General features: G+C 38.5%; 1 protein-coding gene across 1 annotated transcript in view; it reads right to left on the reverse strand.

Annotated features, from left to right (window-relative positions):
- Window positions 1-1,871: 1,871 nt before the first annotated feature.
- The window catches only part of CFAP99 (cilia and flagella associated protein 99), a gene marked incomplete at its 3' end in the record, with an annotated part of 34,922 nt that continues 16,623 nt past the window's right edge, over window positions 1,872-20,170 (reverse strand). Inside the window, exons 7-12 of the mRNA XM_009876797.1 lie at window positions 16,935-17,023; window positions 14,925-15,117; window positions 13,056-13,197; window positions 12,080-12,231; window positions 6,650-6,855; window positions 1,872-2,034 (exon numbers count right to left, since the gene is read on the reverse strand). Coding sequence (XP_009875099.1) covers window positions 1,872-2,034; window positions 6,650-6,855; window positions 12,080-12,231; window positions 13,056-13,197; window positions 14,925-15,117; window positions 16,935-17,023 — 945 coding nt within the window. The remainder of the gene's footprint in view (window positions 2,035-6,649; window positions 6,856-12,079; window positions 12,232-13,055; window positions 13,198-14,924; window positions 15,118-16,934; window positions 17,024-20,170) is intronic.

A 20,170-nucleotide genomic window follows, 5' to 3' on the forward strand; every position in this document is an offset into this window, starting at 1 on the left:
CACAGGTGATGAGGCTGCAGATAATACAGTGATTCTCTTGAGAGGATATGCTGAATTTCTATTTGATAATCCACCTGGCTGGCAATGCAGTTTATTTGCTAACACGATTGGGAAAACTTGTCAACATCAGGCTGGCCGTGATGAACAGAAAGGTAACTCGAGTGAGTTGCCCAGTTTAAGATGAATTAAACACAGCTGCAGCACTCCAGAAAATGTTAAGTCGAGATAAAACTACATCTGGATGCCTTGCTCCAATGCTGCTACCACATGTTTTTTCTATGACAACAGTTTATTTATTATGTAAATGAACAGTTGTACAAATCCTATCAGAATCTAGTGGTTTGCTGATTCAAAAGCTGGGTTCACAAGGGAGCATTCCCCAAACAAAAAACAAACAGAAACCTGTTGTTACCTTTTCATCTGATACTTTGCTTAAAATAGAAGAATATTTTTTTTTCATTAATGGTAGTTTTTCCTGTGGTTCTAATGGTAAGTTTTCGTATCTTACAGGGATTTAGAAATAAATGTTACTAGCATAAACGCATTGAACCATAAGGGCTATAACAAATGTGACTGAAGCTACAATCTGGAACTTTAATAGAAGGGGTTAGTGTCACTTTTTTCCTACTTACTGAGGAACCTAAAAGGCAGTAGTACAAACTGAATGCCAGAGAACTACTGCATTATAACTAAGAAAGGAATTTTTTCCTACAATCACACTAACACCATTTTCAGCACTACACAGTTCAACTAAAATAAAGATGCTGCGGAACATTATTTGACCAGAATTGAGCCAGTTCCCTGGAGTAACGTTTGGAGAGCATCATGCAGAGCTGAAAAGTACTGATGGAAGATACATCAAAATAATCTTCTAATTTCTCTTTATTTTAAAAATGTCTCACATTTGTAGTTATATGGCTGCATTTACTGCTTCTATTTTACTCTGGACTCCATTCAGCAAGTGTTCAAAAAAAGTTCAGAAAGCCATCCCAATTTAGGAAATGCTTTTTGTCTATATAAGCACCTACATGTTTTCCTTGCATGAAATGGAGATTCTGAAGGCAGCAAACATTGATATTCTGAAAGATTGCACTATTTTAGTTTTTACACTGTACACACTTGAAAAATACAGTTTTCATCTTCATTGAATTCAGCTTCATCTAACTTTCACACAAAATAGGCCAAGAGTTGTTATTACTTTAATGGACTGGCAGATTTAGTTCTAATTTTACATTGGCTAGTACAGCTTTTAAAAAGCGATCCCGTGGTGACTATTCACTGCAGTGTTCCATATGCTGTGGTGTGTGCACTATCACAGGTGTCTGCACTGGTGTATGGACTGCTGCTGAATGCTTGGCATTCACGAGGCAATGGTAGAGGTGGCGGCAGCAGCAGGAGCAACAGTTCCTCACCGCTTGTCTTTAGACACTTGCCAGAGAAACACAGCCAGTGTGAACCATGCCTACAGGCACACTGGTGTTTCCATCTGATGCTGCGGGACAAGGATGAGGGAAGGTGAGGTAAAAACCACGGTAATGATAACCTCTGACAGGCCTTGGGTGAGAAAGGGGGTCAGCGTCCCAGTTTGGTGTAACGGGACGCGTGTGACTGGAAGCGGAGAAAGACAAGGGTTAGCGACAGTGGGTGAGTGCTGTTTTGCTGGGATGAGAGCGTGCGGTAGTCAGAGCGGGGAGTTAGGTGCTGTAGGGCTAAGCCCGGCTCTGTGGGAGCAGAATGTGTGACAAGAAGGTGAGGTCAAGGCCATGGCTTGGAGTCATGTAGGGCACCATCTGCCTCTGCACCCCTTGCCAGTGCTAGCAGTTGAGCAGCAGCTCTATTGCAGAGCTTTTCCCAGTACATAACTCCCAGACCTTCCTTGATGCGGTCCTGGCTTTCTGGGGGGTAATCTTTAAGAGGCTTGCTTGCTTTTTACGCTCCATTGCTTTTTCTGCAATTCTTTTCTGAAGGTCTAAAATGCCTTCATCTTTCACAGGCTTTTCACTAGACTGGACACTTCTTTTCTTTTCTTCTCGCCTGCAAAATCAAAAAGAAGCAATGAGAAGGTAAAATAATATTAACCCTTTCAAGGGTTTAGGGCTGGACAAGCCACTAAATGACTGACAGACGCTCTCTAATAAATTCTCTCCCTCCCCAAAGGGGAGAATAAAAGAGAATAAGGCAGAGAGACTTAGATATTGGAAAACTAAAACAACTTTAATAATACAATAATGGTACTAATAAGGAAGTAATGCAAATAATGGCATATATACAAAAATATACAAAACCAATAACCAAACCCAGCTATCCCCCTGGCCTGCCTTAGCAATCTCCACTGATGCCGCAGAGCTGGCAGGCTCTGGGGAAGTCCCAGGCTCAGTGGCGGAGGGGAACCAGACACAGGGGCTGGATTCAGGAACTCAGAACTGGGTTTGAGGGTAGAACAACTGAGAGAGTCCTCTTTAGACGCCAGCCATTGAAGAAGAAAAGGAGGGATTAACCTCCGTGATCCCTCAGCTTTATGCAGAATATGACATCTAGGGCATGGAATACTTTGTTGGTCAGGTTTGAGTCACTTGTCCTGTCCGCTCCTCCCCGGAGGTGCAACCTTTTACTTCCTTGCGATTCTTTTACTTTCCATCGCCTGCAGTGTGTTTCACCAGATTTATCAGTGACCTTGGTCCCTATAGGAGCAAGTATAAGCAAGAGCCTTTCTGCATACCAATTCTTGGTAGTAACTATAAACATCAGGCGTTATCACTTCTAGTGGCAGACACTATCTGCAAAAACATGCCATTAACTTTGGCAAGTGCAGCCTCTTAGAAGAGACTGAGCAGAAAAGTAAAATCACTGAACGGAATTGGTTCTGTTTACCTCAGACGAGGACAAAACCACAGAATAAATCCATCTGAGCATCTATTACCTTGATAATAATGAATTTGCTCTTGGTTCTAGGAACCACGTAGATTCAAAACAAGTTTAAATCACGTAGCTTGAATGTGGTATTCACAACTTGCTTCTTGTTGCTTACAGAACAGGCTTACTAAACAGTATAGAATAATTTCTTCCTATGATGACAATAACTGAAGTATTTCAAGCCTGACATGACATTCCTTAGAAAAAGTGTGTGCAAACCCCATGATACTACTGCAGCTTTTTGCTTGTGAGAACTATGGAGTTTTCCTTGTATGATCATTAGTATTCATCTCGATTGCTGTATTCCTTGGCAAGTGAAAGATATTCCTTTCTGTGTAATCTTAATGCCCAGATTCAGAATCTATGGGCTAGTGGTGTATTAATTAAGGTTAATTGGTCTGGATGAGCATAAATTGATAGCACCGTGTGCAGCATACAAGTAAAGCATATGAGAGCGATTTTTGGATAGTCTTTTTTTTTATTGTTCTGTTGCAGCTACTTTTCTGTCCTCTAGATTTTATGTTTTATCTGGTTTTGCTTACTTTCACCCAACTGGCACAGTTTGTTCACAATTTCCTGTAGGTTACAACCTCGTTACACAGTGATTCACTTAACATTCAACTTACTCTTTTATTCAACATTGCCCTTGAATTTGGACCAATATGATCCAGCTGTAGTATTAAGATTATGTCATGAGCAGCTGTGATTCTTTGGCCAAGTTCAGAACTAAAGTAAGCGTCAGATCTACCAGAGAATATACATGATGATATATTTTACACGCAGGTTAGGTCTGATGCCTTCTTTCAGCTGTTTTATAAAAGGTCCTTTTATATTGCAGTGGTACAACATTACAGTTGCTTTTATTGGAAACCAGAGTAAAATTCCAAATGACCAAGAACAGAGTGCATAGGGGCATTTTCCAGCTGTTACTGTAACTGTTACTCTGTCAGTGGCAGGTCTAATTTCACAGACAGGTTGTCCCTTGGAAATGTTTTACAGCAGAACTCTTCCCTTATCTCTTGGGTCTTATACCACAGGGTTTTCAGTGTAAGGCACACTCTTCTCAAGGAGCTGGAGGAAGGAGGAAGTGCCTTCTGATGCTAAACCCATAAATTTGGCTTAAAAAGTGTATTAAGATTGCAGGGAACCAAACACTTCTTTCATTTTAGGGGTCATGTCTATTGGGTGCTTTGTTAGATTAATCTTTACTAATAGGAAACTCTCTGTAATAGCAGGTATTCTTTAGAGCAGCCAGTCCGGACTAGAGTTCCCTAAATCCTCAGGAACTGAATGAAGGGGAGATTTGACCTGTGTCACATTCTGAAATGTGACTGTGAACTCTAAATAAGTGGCCCAGTTTATCTTGGCTTCTCATTTCCAGTTGTTTTCCTGAGACACTTCGTGAACCTCTCTGCTGTTTGTGTTGTGCTATCTGGTTAGGATAACATTTCCTTACCCTCCTTAATACTGTGATATACTCTGCGTCATTGAGATTAATTTTTAACGCTATTCTGTAAATCTAAAAATTATGTACTATCACTTAAGCTAATTGAGAACATGGATTATTTCTATTTGCATTGTAACAAGGCATTGCATTCCAAGGGATATAGGACAATACAACAATAAGGTTTTATGTAAATACTCGATGATTAAATACTGTCAGGGGGACTAGGCAACAAAACCTTTCCTTCCGTGCAAGTCCAGATTGTTGTTAATACAAATGCAGGAAATAGAGCAAGAGGTTTAACATCACGAAGCAGTAGCAATCTGAATTAACAGTGTAAATAGTTCCTTATCCTCAGAGCAAGATTCAGTCGTCTTCTATATCAAATCATGTGCCAGTCATCTACACTATTTCAGAAAAGCTGCCAGTCCCACAGGTTTTCAGATGCCACACCACACCAGAGCAGAAACTCAAAGAAGAATGGAAAAAGATATTTTAAAATGCTGGATTTATGTGATGGTCAGTTAAGAACTTTCAGGACTCAAGATATGACAAGCTCATATGATCTCTGTCACCCCAAATCATGTATTTCCTAAGGAAGTAAAGTAACAGCCAGTCAGAATGGGGTAGTACCTAATTAGAACAATCCTCTCCAGATTCAACAGAAAATTATGTGATAATTTATGAAAAAAATATGGAGAAACCATTTTAATTTTACTTATAAGTTTATTTACCAGCTACTAGTATTAAATGAGCACCTAGAACAAAAACCAATCTTTAAGAGTTGTACTACTTCCTAAAGCGTAATGACAAATCTTTTGTGCAACAGAGAATTTATCAATATTCTTTTGGTCTCAGACAAGAGTCTTCTCTTCCTTTGTGAGTCTGCCATAATTAAAAACTATTTCCCTACCAAAGCCTTTGAAAAAAAATATTTTTGAAGTCCTTATGTATTTTTAATGGTTCAACAAACTCTAGTTTTTGCTTCGTGACCTTGTCAGACAGTACCTTTTAGTGTTAAGGAATGAGTTGAGATTCTTGATGTGCTTATGGGTGGTCTCGTGCAATGACTAAGAATTACACAGCGCAGGACAGAAAAAAATACAAGGTACTAGGAAGTACAGAGAGCCCTAGCCACTGAGACTGATAGAGGAAATGAAAAAAAATGTTTATTGCACTATATGGCAATCCTGCTTTTACAAATACATTTGCGTTTATCACACAAGACTCCGTTTTGTAAGGTGAGCTTACAAATACAGTCCCAGCGGCTTTTGAACTCCAAGACGCCACCTTTGGTATCTCAGCAATAAACATGAGTCTAAGACATTTCTAAAGATGCATGGTTTTAGCCTGATAGAGTATGTCTTCAGAATGTCAGCCTGAACATCTGCTTGCAAAATAAATATGACAAGACAAGGACTAACTTCTCAAACCCACAAAAGGGAAAAGGTGAAAGACAGCTTGCAAGAAAACAATGGCAAATACTCAAAATGCAGTAAAAATGGCATAAGATCACGAGGTGTGCCATGTTTTATACTTTTACACTGGCTTTCCTCCTGTTCAGCTTTATTTGTAAATAGCTTTAACTTAGATTTTAAAGCCTTTGTTAAAGGGGTCTGTCTTCTGCGTATGTGAAGCATCTCTGATGGTTATGGATCCTTTATGACAATGAATAATAAATATGATAATGAATAATAAATTTGAATAATGAACACAGAATTTGATCAGAGAGCCTGTAAGCAAAGAATTTTTTCTTTGATCTACTGCTTTAATATATTTAATTTATAGCTTATTATTATCAGAAAATCTCCTTCCTAAAATATTTTTAACTTCTACAATGAAGCCCGCCTTTTCATATAACGAATGAAGTTCAAGGAAGAAAACTGTAGCCCTAATGTGTTGGTTTAGATGAAAATGAGAAACCACTTTAAGTGGCAAGCCAGAATGATTCTATTAACACCAAATTAGTACTGATTAGCTGCAAAGGAACAGAAGAAAGGCAGAATTTCCTTCTCAATATATAATATTGGCTTTGAACCCTGGGGCAATGCTGTCAACATTAGCCTACGGAGTGTCTTCAGCCGTAAATCATGAAAAAGATTTGTTAAATCTGATGCAAATTATTTCCCAGAATAATAAGGAAATCCTGGCATCTGTACAATCCTTGACAAAAGCCATACTGATTTATAAAAGGGCAGTATTTTGCTCTCTACTTGTTTTTCTCCTCTAGGGGCTAGCGAAATATTAACAAAGTTGCAATGTCTTAAATGTCACATGCTGTTTTATACTGACTTTAAAGCAGCTGCTCTTCCAAGTTCTGCTCTGAACAGGGCAATCTGGTTCACTGTGTCTAGAAGAAGTTGTTCCCTGGCTTGTTTTTCATGAATTATGTGGTCTCTCTTCTCTTCCTCTGCTGCCTTCTGTGCTTCTCTAAGTAGAGCAAGGCGTTCGCGTAGTTCCACTATTGACATTTCACACAGTAAACCGTGGCCACCAGTCTAGAGAACATGAAATAGAGGTTTAAATAACACTGTAAATACCAAGGGGAGAGTGAATGAATAAAAATAGAATATTTTGATTTTGTTCCAAGTCATGCTGAATATATTTCAACTTCAAGAAGTATAGGGGTGTCCTAACCTGTTATTTACAAGATCTTTTTAAGATGCAGAGTTTATCTTGTGTATGTGTAAAGACACAAAGCTCATAAAACAATTAATGAAAAAACATTGAGATATGCAGCAGTTTAGTCATAAATACAACATACTTGCTATCAAAAAAATCTAGTTGACATATCTTTTAGTTTTAATTAGACTTTTGAAGTTTTAAAATATGTAGAACTGCTTTTTTATTTTGTAAAGCCACAACAAACTTTACACTAAAAAAATTTTTTTTTGTATTTATTTTTTCCAAAGTATGGAGTTGATCTATGGAGTCTAGTATTTTTTATCTGAAAAGACTAGGACTAAACAACAAATTGTAGCCAGCAAATTCAGATCTTAATGCCCAGAGTTAAAACTGTCAAACCTCAATGTTTAATGAAGGCTTTTTAATATCTGCTTTGCAATGAGAGTGATAATGATTCTGTGATGTAATGGGAGGTTTTGGCACCTCAGTTTGCAAATGAAGACAGCTCATTTTTAAACAGATTTATGAACACTTGAAGTTTTTTGGCCTTTGCTTTCACATATCCTCTTTCTTTCTCTGTCTACACATATATACATCTGCATATATGGCATAAACTCACACAAATACTGAGCTTCTGTGTAGCTTTCTTTGCAAAATTTAATCCATTTTCACCCCAACCAATATTCTTTTGGCTATCTTAACATAATTTTGGTACCCATCTTTGGTGCGTACCTTGTACCTTGTACCATAGCATATTATAATGGTATGTATGTGTTCAGGAAGTCAAGATGCTAACCTGACTCTTGCTGTGCAGTCACCTAGCATAAAAAGCTAAACACTGGTTTGGATTTAATCACAGAGACCTTGGTCTGCTTAGTTCCATAGAACTAGTGACAGAAAATTAATGACAGAAGTTTGGAATGGATGAAGGGGGGATGTGCAGAACCCAAAAGAACAACTGCTCCTCCAAATTGTATTTCTTGGCCTGAAATTAAGTGGTAATGATAAGCATACATAAGTAAAACTCATTACAGTCCTTTTAATGGTGAGAAATTATTCAGTTTAAAAGCTTTCATTTTTTCAAGGAGTCCTTATTAGCAGAGAAAAAAAAAAAAGCCCTTGTATTGAATACTGAGTGGGTGGTTGACAGAATATAGTTGCCTTTCTGCTTTTGGGATTTTCAAAAAACAAAACATGAAGGGGAGGGAAAAAAAAACCAGGAAAAGAGAAGGATGCTGTGTCATAGATGCTTAGATTGTCACTTTGGCTGCAGGAATTGACCCGGGTCTGATCCCTCTCCTCTGGTCTGGGATGCCATCTAAGCAGTCTAGTCAGGTTCTCATCCTCCAGTGATCACTCCGTAGCTGTTCAGGGCAGTGGGTCCATGAAACAGAGGGAAAGCCAAGAAATATGAAGTAAATTGTAAGGCAGGGGGTGCGGGTGCAATGAACCCTCGGTCCCCATGTGTTGCCTGATCTAATTGAGAGGCATCCCTGTCCATGATAGGGAGGTTGGATTAAATGATCTCTAAGGTCCTTTCCAGCCTAGGCCATTCTATGATTCTATGAATAGAGTACTACGGATAACAGGCTCGGCTCTCTGCTGCTACAACATTGGTGCTTAAGAGGAATTATTATCGAGTTGGTATGGATACGAGCTTGTCAGTGAAGGAATACGTGTCTCAGGGGGCCATCTGTGAGGAGTGCACCCATTCTCAGCTCAATCAAATTTAAAGCTCAATCGAATCTGAGCTGTGGTCAATCAATGCCAACTCAGCCTCCCACTGGCTACCAGCCAACTTCCTGGATGTACCCCTGGGCTGGTGGGCTAGACCCAAACTAGCCAGAAACTTCTATCAGTTTCTCTGAAATCTGCCCGGCAACCGCTGTACGGAGACATCCCAGACTAGGAGGGGATGCACCTGCCACACCATCCCTAGGAACTCCTCCGAGATTCCCAAGAGCCTCCCTGCAGTTTTCGTCCGCATAGCTTCTTTTTCTAAAGCTCTAGAAGTTCAGCCAGTAAGAAGAGATCACCACTGTTTTTTCACCTCACATCTGATTCTTCAATTTTTTTGCAGTGGTTTCTGCTTCCATGCTGCTTATGTGTACCAAACATGGCCTAAATAATTATGAGCAGTAGAAGATTAATAAAAGAGTTCAATATTAAGCAGTCTTTATTTTTGCATCTCTTTGGAAAATATGTGCTACCGTAGGTTAATGAAACAGTACATTTATCTTCTCAGATTTGCATTTAGAGTGAATTTGCTCATAGCAAGTGTTATAATACCTTGCCTCTAATTTAAATTAGTCAAAGACCATCAAGTTGTGTTAACAGGAAGTGAAAGGAAAATGTTTTGCAACAGGGCATATGAAACAGTGTTTGAGCATGGCAATCAAACACCAAAAACGTCTAGGAAAGAGAATTTCCTAGAAGCTTAGAATGGTGGAGGCTGAATATTTTGAGTGTTTGCATTTCAGAAATACGCAGTGAAGACAGTGAAGGGCTTCCTAAAATATGAAAAGTCCTACACTTGTGCAGTAGATGATGCTGGTGTTCAGGCAATTTAAGTACCATTAAAGGAAGACCTGATAGTGTGAAAATTATGAGAATGAATAAGAATTTTATGGACACATACTTAATTTCACTAAGCCCAAAATAGCCTTTTGCAGAAATAAAGAAACAGGGCAAGCTATCAACAGAAGTGTGATAATTCACTCAAGAATACTATTGTAGTAACGAGTGTAAAGGAACTGTGAAGCTGACATATAGATCATAGAATGATTTGTCTTGGAAGGGACCTTTAAAGATCTTCACTAGATCAGTTGCTCACAGTAAAATATTTCTTCCTTATCTTCAATTTAAATCTAACCTCTTTCAGTTTCAAACCATTGCCTCTTCTCTTGTCACTACAGGCCTTGATAAAACGTCTTCCTCTGATATCGAGTATTGCTCTGACCCAGGTGCAGGACCTGGCACTTGGCCTTGCTAAACCTCATGAAGTTCACATGGGCACAATCCTCAAGCCTGTCAAGATCCCTTTTCTCAAGTGCATCAGCTGCACCACCCAGCTTGGTGTCATCCGCAAACTTGTTGAGGGTGCACTTAATCCCACTCTCTGTGTCATTAGGGAAGACAGCACACAGTATTGGTCCCCGTATGGACCCTCGAGGGACACCATTCATTACTGGTTTCCACCTGGACATTGAGCTATTGACTGTAATTTTGGATGTGGCCTTCCAGCAATTCCTTATCTATCTAACAGTCCATCCGTGTCTTTCAGGTCCATCCCCTTGTACTTGTACTATGACCTGTGTGGTCACTTCACGGATTAATAGCCTTACACATAGGATAAGCTTGGATTTTCAGTGAATTTTTCATACAGGGCTTGAAACCTGCTGTGGTTTTCTGCTTTGTCTTTTGAAATAAGCGAGATGGAAGAATGTACTTAAAGCCATATTCTGTATTTAGAAACAAACAGTATTTCAGCAGAAGCTCTATGTGGGGAGTTGGCAGCCAGTGTAAATGAACAAGGTTCGAAAATAAGACAGAACTGACAGTCGGGTCACCTTCATTTTCCTGAATGAGAGCCTGCACCATTTCACAGTTGTGATTGAAAAAATAATGACATTTCCATGTCTGACTGCATCATAGTGTTGTGTCTTTGCAGCCTACATCTTGTGACTGAATCATCTGGGTAACAGAAGTGCAGTGAGACCACGCTAAGGCCTCTCGTTAGGGTTGACACAATATGTAGCTCTTGTCTGCAGCAGTAGAAGACCTATAGACTGGAATACCTTTTGGCACATCCATGCAGACAGTTTACAGTATCTGTGGTATACAACAATTCTTTGTACTGTTCACCTTTTATCCTGCTTTTACCATTGTGGTTCAGTGGAATGGGTGGAGTGAGTCTGGCTTTGAAAAAAGAGGATTGCCTTCTTTGGCTGGAAAAGAAGGGGACAAGTGATGGCAGCAGCCATGAAGGCAACCAAAGAGAGTAAAGAAGGATGGGACATCTAGGGGGCTGATTTTATTCTTGTTCGCTTATTTCACACTTTAAAATGAAATATATTCTAAAATCTGATAAATGAGATGGGAGGTTTATCTGGTGGCTGCAGAGGCAGCCAGTAGCTTTGGAATCAATGAAAGGCTCGGTTCTGTTCAGAGAAGCAGGAGATAAAACCAAAGCAACCTATTGACTGTTCCAAGAGCCCCGTGGAATCAAGACCTGCTCCTTCTGTATGGTTCTGCAGACTAGCCATGGAAGTTTAATTTGTGATCTTCACTTGAATGCTCATGAAAGAAAGGAAAGAAAAAACCAAAAGGATTCTAATTAAAATTGCAGGGTCATATTATATTATACTATGTTATTTTTCTCCTAGTGTGGATAAGAAAAATGGAAAAGTATTTTTAGCTGCTGATTTAGTGGTAAGATAACAGATTCCTTGATGCTGCCTAAGTCTGGAAATTCTGAAAAAGTCGGCATTGCAAAGCCCAATCTCAGGCGTATCAGTTGTTGTGCATCAACAGTGAGTCCAAGAAGTCTGGGATACATTTACTGCACCACACACACAAGTCATTTGCACAGTACAGGTGTAACAGCTCAGCAGGTTTTGGATTCTCTTGACAATCTCTTTCATATACCAGAATGCTGACAGTTTTGAATTAATTTTGTTAATTACGATGTCAAACATCACTGCAGGATGAATAACTCTGCATCAGTGCAAACTTTATGTTCATTCAGTTCTCACCCAGCACTGGCAAACCTGTGAATCTGCCAAGATGGATAGGACGTACTGTAATCACTTGCCAGTCTCTTTTTGAAGGATATTGGAAACCCCAGATCCTATTGGCAAAATTCAAAGAAAGTCCAAGGGGACTAAGGTTTCACTTACTATCAGAATATTCTTCCTGGTAAAATTTTCATTTTATAAACTTTGTGTTCAGATGTAACTGTTGTGGCATGGGGACACTTTGTACTTAATGCTGTGCATCCAGGCTGTGATTTATCTGCATGCAGTACACAATTCCTCTGAATGTGTGAAACATAAATGATACATCTTTATGTAAAACAGTTTTTCCTTTTGAACTGACCTCTGTTAAATCAACAAACTTGTGTCTGATGATTGGTAAAGACTCGACAGCTCGTATTTGTTCAACTAGTTCATATCTTTTCCTAAGCTTCTCCTCCTCTTCTTCTAAAGCTTGCCGAAGAAGTTCTCGATTTTCTTCAGAAACTTCCTGAACTGAAAGATAAGAAGGAAGCTCTGTTAGCTGGTTGCATGTTTTAACAAGCAGTCCATCTGGAGGAAAACTCATATGCATTTTTTGAATAACAATAATAATAATAATACTGATCTAAAGGTACTTGAGGGAACAGTCTGGCATTGGTGGGAGGAATGATTAGGGAAACAAATGAGTATTTGCCACCTCCACTATCTATCACTCTATTCAGCACATAAGCGTACTGTATACATACATAAAGTAGACACTTTGAATTACTTCTTTGTAATTTCTGTTCTAATTAGTGCATACTGTTTCATTATTTAATAAAAGGATATTGTACATAGCAAATATTAATAGATTTTTAGGGCATGCTAGGAGATCGCTTTTCTTTCCTTAGCTACACCCGTCTTCTCTGGACTTTCTTCTCTGGACAAGACAATAATCTTGAGTCATGAATCTTTCACAGTGGTTGCTAGGCAAATCTTCTCTTAATGATATGAATCACAAGAATCTAAGCTTCCTAACTTCATTTGACAAAAAGCAGAGTCATTCACGTATGCTGCTTTTAGATGTAAGGGAAACTAGTTGGAGACATTAGTGCTGTATTTCTCCCTTTTAAACAAAGAATAATTCCCATGACCACTAACTTAGAATTTCTGATCTACCCATCACCAACTTACTCCTGGAATTCATATTCATGCATTCGTTGGAATGTATAGCCTGGATCTTTCCCTCAACTTCCCTTTAAAGAAATTTTCTGTAAAAATTGTAATTGGCCCACTAAAAGAAAGACATTTGGGGACATTTTGCGTGGTATCTCATTTTTCTGTCAATATATAAATACCTATCTGCTGTTTGTATTTCTGGAGCTTTATTTTTGCTTGCTTTGCATTCTTGTGTCCTTCCACAATCTGCCCCACCAGCTCTCTCATTTCTTTCTGTTCCTGTAGCCGTTTCTCTGCATACTGGTGCATCAGCTCTTCTTTCTAAATCCCAAACAAACAGGTGAATAAAACTTCTGATAACTGGTGATCCAAGTACCTCAAATCATTGAAACAGGGCAAGGATGATTGGATTCAAAGTATTACATCATCTGCAAAAGTAGCAAAGAACATTGTCTGGCGACAGCATAGAGACCCAGATTTAAGCTTCCCACCGTATGTTTTATTTATCCACAACATCCCTCTGTAACATTTGCACTGCTGTTTTCCAGGGTTCCCTTCCACACGTTTCTAAAAGCAGACAAAACCCCCCATCTCTGGATCTCGTCGTGAGATATCAGGAAGAGTGCTCGTCTAATACATGGCTGGTTGTGCGCCTATGGGATCTTCCTGGGCCTAAGTTACATCTTTGTAACATACAGAAGTCCACTTTTTGGCTATCATGTCCCTTTCTTTGTCAGAGGAAATCAACAGGAAGCAGGAAACTGGATTCTCCCAGACTAGATTTCTTACTGTGCTTTCTGTTTTAGATGAAAGGTAATAGTTTTAAAAGAAGCAGGAGGGTCAGCATAACAGCTGTTGGCGCATGGGGAATTGGTGCTCGTTATTTCTGGAGGTCTGCATGAAGTGTCCTGCCGGCATCTGGCAGCAAGCAAAGGGAGCTGCCTGGAATTTGACACGTTAGAGCAAGTATGATTTGCACATCCCCAAATCTATGCATTGGGACATCTCTGTTAACAAAATACAAATGCTCTGAAATTGAGGTGGATGTAATTACAATAATTTTGCAATGAGTGTGAGCGATCACACTATACTGCGTTGTACATAGTAGTGTTCACTTTTAAGTTCTTGCTACAGCCTATCTAAACAGGCATGAAGACTCACTGCCAAAAAAGACTGAAAGATTTTATAAGGTGGAAAAGGAACTCATGAAGCAAGTTTGCCTTTTGCAGCATGGCCTTTATGAAAATCTTGTACATTTTTGCTCCCATCTTAAGCTGCTGAGACACTGCTGAGACACCTATGAGAGGTAGCCAAGAGAAGAGTACTGGCAAGTACAGGGTAAGGAAAGAAAAGCCAGTGACAGTGACTATAAAAAATTATAAATCTATAGTATTAGTTATTTCTTGATCACTTTTTTAGTTTATAGGAAAAGCACTGGAAAAATGTAATGTAAGCTTGGGAAAAAAAATGAAAAGTTCTAGCAATGTATTTTGGAAACTGTGATTTGCCAGATCAGAAACTGTGTGAAAATACTTCATAGTATAAATATTCAGATTTCCATATATATACATCCAAAGAGGGTTCTCTGCCTGAATTATCCCCTAAGAAAGATCTAAGTATGTCAGATAATATGAGGTGAATTGAATTATATCCGTTTAAGAAAACAAATTATTTCTTATTTGTGGCTCTCATTTTAACAAGATAATGAAATTAGTCAGTATTGGTGATTTCATTGCAAATGCTGCTTAGTATCTCATTATCTGTTCAAAAAGGGTATGCACAATGACATGAATATAGAGGAGTGTTTTAGCCTTCTGTTTTATTCAAATTACTTTTTAAGTGTTATCAATCAAATCAAACACTTGTACAAAGTAATTTAATGTATAAGCATTGCTATATCTAGAAGTTATAGTACTACTTTTCAATTGCTTGCAGACTCCAGTGAGTAAAAACACTGTATAAAACTTTTACACTTCTTCTAGCGGGTAGCATCTGTAGCATGTTTTACACTGATTGAATGTGAGCAAATTTGAGCAATGCTGTATTACTTCTTCTCTCATTAGATCAGCTTTCTTCTTATTTTCTTGGATTACATTCTGATGGGCTAGAACTGCCTTTTCACGACTCAGTTTCTGTTGAAGCCTCCTACGCTCTATTTCAGCCACATCTTTTCCACGCATCTCTTTTTGCTGTTGCAATAATTCGGATGGGTCTCCAGCCCCTTGTAGCGAATTTTCAATTCTGCAAGAGAGAAGAAAGCGTATTCTGTTCTAGGGATCTGACTCTGCAGCCCTGCCTTGGTTCATAAGCCACTGCCAGTAGTTTGTTATGATATTAGGTGTTTGATCTCTGCAGAGAAAAAAGGCTGTAATTGCAAAGTCATGTGACAGATGCATTTTAATTCCAGTCTGAGAGGTGTTCCTGCTATGGGGAAAGCCTGGGAACGCCAGGCTGGAAGAAAGTGCTTAAGGGCATGGACCTGAAAGTTTTCAGTAAAACAAAGCCCAGAGAGAGGGCAACTTTAGCTACATACAGAGTCTTACAAGGAGCAGGGAGAATCAGGCTGAAGGTATGAACATTTTCTCAGAGGATTACTTTTCTTGGAGGTAGAAAACAAACAACTTCTCTCTTTGCCAATCTTCTTGGCCACTTTAACAACTAAAAACTTTTCTGCTTAATCCCATTTTTGTTTTGTATTTTGTCAATTAAATAATATTGCTGTAATGAGGCAAAGAAGTATTCAGCTATTAAGCAAAGCCATTTCTTATTTTTTGTGCTCAGCTGAGACAGAAAAGCATAGCAAAGCCCTGGGGCAGGCCTATCAAGGTCCTGCAGCAGAGGAGTGAATGAGCCAAAAACTAGGGCAGAGATACAAAAATGCAAAGAATTGCACCTTACTGCTGCTCCCTGATGCATATATGTATCTGTTGTGTGTTAAATTCAGCTGAAGATTAAAACTCATTAATATAAAGTAGTGTTGAGTTATGGGGAAAATCTATACTTTGCTGAGTGGAATAAAATTCTGCAAGACAGAGTGAAGAGTATCAGACATAACACAAAAGAACCTCAGTATACATACATAGCTGATGATGGAACCTGAGCGATGCATAATATCTTACTGCTAAATCAGGATCCGTATACCAAAATTTGCTAGGTCTAAAGACCAAGTCCAAACTGAAGCAGTCACTGTGGGACTTAAAATGATAATTTTTAGTGCTTAGCCTGCTAAGTCAGGTGAATGAGGAGTAATACTAAATCGAGATGACATGATACAAGTTTTATCTTTGTTAAAATTTTTAGTGAAAATGTTCTGTAATTCTAGTTATAGAATACAAACTCCAGTGGCCATTCAGGAGTCACTCTCTCCCTAGTTAATGTCTGCTGAAAACCTCTGCTGCTGAGGAAGAATTCCTCGCCAGAGGAATCCTCAGAGCCTGAAGTGCAACCTCTTATCCATATATGAGAAATGCAGTTTCTTATGTCAGCGAGAATACACGCCATGCTGTCACTCTCAGCTCCTGGCTTGCCTTGTAGAGCAGCACACATATCTTGCTTGTGGAGCAGCACATGTATCTTACTGTATACCAACAGGTTTTTTTATATACATATAAATCAGTTCAGGTAGCGAATCTGGCATTTAGTTGACTGCAAGCCATTGAAGAAAATGGAGATGTATGAAATGATTTCACTTAATATATATGCATCTTTTATAATGGATAAAGAAATAGTTGTATGTTTGAGTCATTATTTATTCTGGAGAATCAGAATAAGTATAACAAATATATAAATATAATAAATATAACAGGTGATCTGTATTGGACTTTTCAAGTGAACACTAGCCAGAGTGCTAAATCAGAACACAATCACACTGTGTAGCATCTACGGTAAAACAATGCTTTTCATTCCAGTCTGCTCTACTCTTTGTCAGCCATGTTTATAGAATAGCTTCCTAATGCCTTACAATAGATCCATTATTTTAGTTCAGATTTAACTGAGTTATTTTTAATTATTCTATATCCAGAGATATGAAAAGTAATCTGAGAAAACTGTGATTATACCTCTCGAGCTCCTGTTCCATTTTCCGCTTATAGAGGGCACCCTCTCTTAAAAGAGCTGCAGCATTTAATTTAATAGGTATATTGTCAATCTGTCAGGAAAGAGAATGTATATACTATAGTTAGTAATGTAAACCGTAAAACAGAGTATAAAAAACATTTCAATGGGTTAAATAAATCGACCTAAGACAGCATAAATTTTGCTTAAAGCATTCATCTTGCATTAATCTGACATTCACAATGAAATTGCATGCTGTTCATAAACCACTCAAGCTGCTTAAGAAATCAGCAAAGTCCCCCAAGTGGATTATAAATTTGTAATCACTCTTGGACCATGTCAAATCCCATAGAACGTGTTCGCTTCCTTTCATTTTTTTTTCAGTGCTCATATACGTAGTGTGCAGGGCTTCCCTCTGCTTTGGACAAAGAAAAGAAACTGCTTGTCTGAAGGACAGTCGGGCAGCCAAAACCACTGAAGGCAAGCGTAAGCAGTGCCTTTCATAGGAAGGTCACAGAAGTGTTTTACAAATCATCACTATTGTAACTTCAAAATGTTTCCAAGACAACCGATTTCCAAGACAATCGGCATCACCGATTGCTGTATCCATTTTCTGGATGGTAGAAGTGAAGTACAGTTCTTGGTGACTTTCAGGCCTCATGGTGTCACTTGGACTAGATCCTGGGGCTGCTTTGCAGTTCTTCAGCATACTGCCTTAGGACTGACTGCCAGACAACCTTTAAATACCGAGGGAGGAAGGGAACAAGCCCTCTGACAGTTAAAAATGTTCCCTGCACAAGTAGGCTATTCAGAAAAAAAAATCTATCACCTTTGCAGAGACACGTGAGAGACCTGATCTGAACCAAGACAAAGCAGTGCTGGGGGGATAAGAACTGGGATCATTCCTATGGAAAACAAAGCTTAGTCATGACACATTTGACCTAAATCCAGACAAGTTCTGTGTTTAGAATCCAAACATGTATTTAAATTCCAATTTAACAGCTTAATGAGTGACTGAGAAACAGATGCACAGAATCACTCAAGCTACATACTGCAAATATTGCATGCACCAATATGTACTGCAGTCTCCGGAAATATATAAGCTAACTGGAAAAGGCACGCTTTATAATTGGTATTAATTAGGTACACTAAGGATAACAAACACGTGCTATCACCTAGAAATTCACTAAGTAGAATGACTGTGTTTTCCACGCAGATGGCACATTTTAATGGACAAAAATTAATTACCTGTCTGTTCCTTTACAAAATGATGATAACTTGAAGAATTTAGGAAAAGAACCCAAACCAATGTATTTTATTTCTTTTGTTTGACTCACTATACTTAATGTTCTTAATACCTAACGATGTCCTTCCTTCTTTTTGGTCTACTTCTCAATTCTTCCCAGCCTTCTGCATTGTATGAACATTCCTGCCACAGCATGTATTTTAAGCACTATACTGTGTATAAAATGCCTACTCAGAGTAGACATCTTCTCTGACATGCAGAATTTTTTGCATTTTTGGCAATTATGTGTTGTAGACAGATTTCTTGTTCTGTATTTACTAACTATGATTTGGATAGAGAAATGAACTAAGAATGATTATGGAAATATCTTCAACTTCAGTTTCCCAGTTTATTAAATAGAAATATTATTCTATGGCAACGAGACAGAAATACCACAGCCCATATAATCTTATACAGGCAGGTGTAACTAAAATAACTGAGTAAGTTCTTCTATGTCATGTGGTATCAAAAAAGTTTTGAATTGTATTCATTTTCTTTCTGTCGTAAGATATCTTCTGTTTTTTTCAAGATGAGAAAATAGAAATAATTGAGAAAATCACACAGCACTGTAATTCCTGTGGAAAAAAAGCTGTATTCATTATTGCCCCTCGATGAACACACAATAGCTCACCCAACCCAATAAATATGTAAAGAGCAAGGCTTGATATCAGCAAGAGGCAGATCGAGACAGAGTGATGAAGCATTTGTGCTGTTTCATTCTTCCAGTGAAAAGGATGAATAGATATTTTGCAACAGAAATGAGAAATAATTGCTGCTGTACATAATAAACGTGTCTGAAATGAAAAAAAATGTATTTAATATACTGTGGGTGTTCTAAAATGAGGAAAGGAAAATATTAGTTGGTTAAAGCATTATATAACTTCAGGAATTTGAGGACAGATTATAATCTTATCTGTGCATCTTGGATAAACCTTCCTCTTAGGATGTCTGCTCACAGAGTTGCACAGGCAGGAAGGCAACAGGAATAGAAAGTATTTCCAAAGGCAGTGTGCCTATCTCAGCTTGAAAGTTATAGCAGCATCTTGAATATCGTCTAACCAACCTTTAGGACAAATGTGTTTAGATGAGATAGATGTTAGGAGCGGCTCAGATCAATGCCATAGGACGCCAGATCTGTATTTTAATTTAGGCAGATGGTTTGACTCTCATTAGTCCACACTAATGGTTTCAGTGTTTTACATTATCAGGGAAGGAGGTGGAATGTACATTGTACGGAACTAAGCCCACATAATCACATGCTTGTTTAGAGTAATTATGTGAATGTTTCCTGTTTTGTTTTTCCCCCCCCTCTTTCGAGTGCAGAAGGAACTGGGATCTTACTGCCTTCCTGGAATTTAAATGCTGCTCGATTGTAAGCAAGCAGACTGAGTAGGTGATACTGTTATTAATGATAACTTCAGTATGTGATAAATGCCAGATATGCCTTAGAAATAGTGGCCAGATGCCCAGTTCCTCAAGCAGGGAATCGGTCTTCCCAAAGGGTATATAAGCTCTACCTAAATATGTAGTTTTAAAGAGTAGGTAAACCTGCTCACAAGATATCTGAGCTCACAATACAAGCACAGCTTCCACATTAAATTATTCTGCGTTTGAACTTGAAACAAATGAAAGGTGACTGAATGATGCAAGACTGAAGATTATCTGTAGTACAGTTATTGCAGAAATAGCAATGAGAGTTTTCATGTGTTATACCACTAAGGCTGCACAGCCCATTCTTTTGTGTTTACAATTCTCTCTCTTCCTTGCAAATCCTAGCAGAGAAGCAATCAGTATAGCGGATTTTATGACCTCAGTATGGGTCTAAAGGAAACAAGACAAACATCCAGACTGATTGTATATTGTGTATCAGTGTCATTAGCTGGAATGATTGCTCAGCATTCTTTAGGATCTCATTTTGAAATGGTGATATACAGACAGAAGATTCTTCTGTCCCTG

The sequence above is a fragment of the Apaloderma vittatum genome, unplaced genomic scaffold (assembly GCF_000703405.1).
Source record: "Apaloderma vittatum isolate BGI_N311 unplaced genomic scaffold, ASM70340v1 scaffold16249, whole genome shotgun sequence".
Classification (NCBI taxonomy): Eukaryota; Metazoa; Chordata; class Aves; order Trogoniformes; family Trogonidae; genus Apaloderma; species Apaloderma vittatum.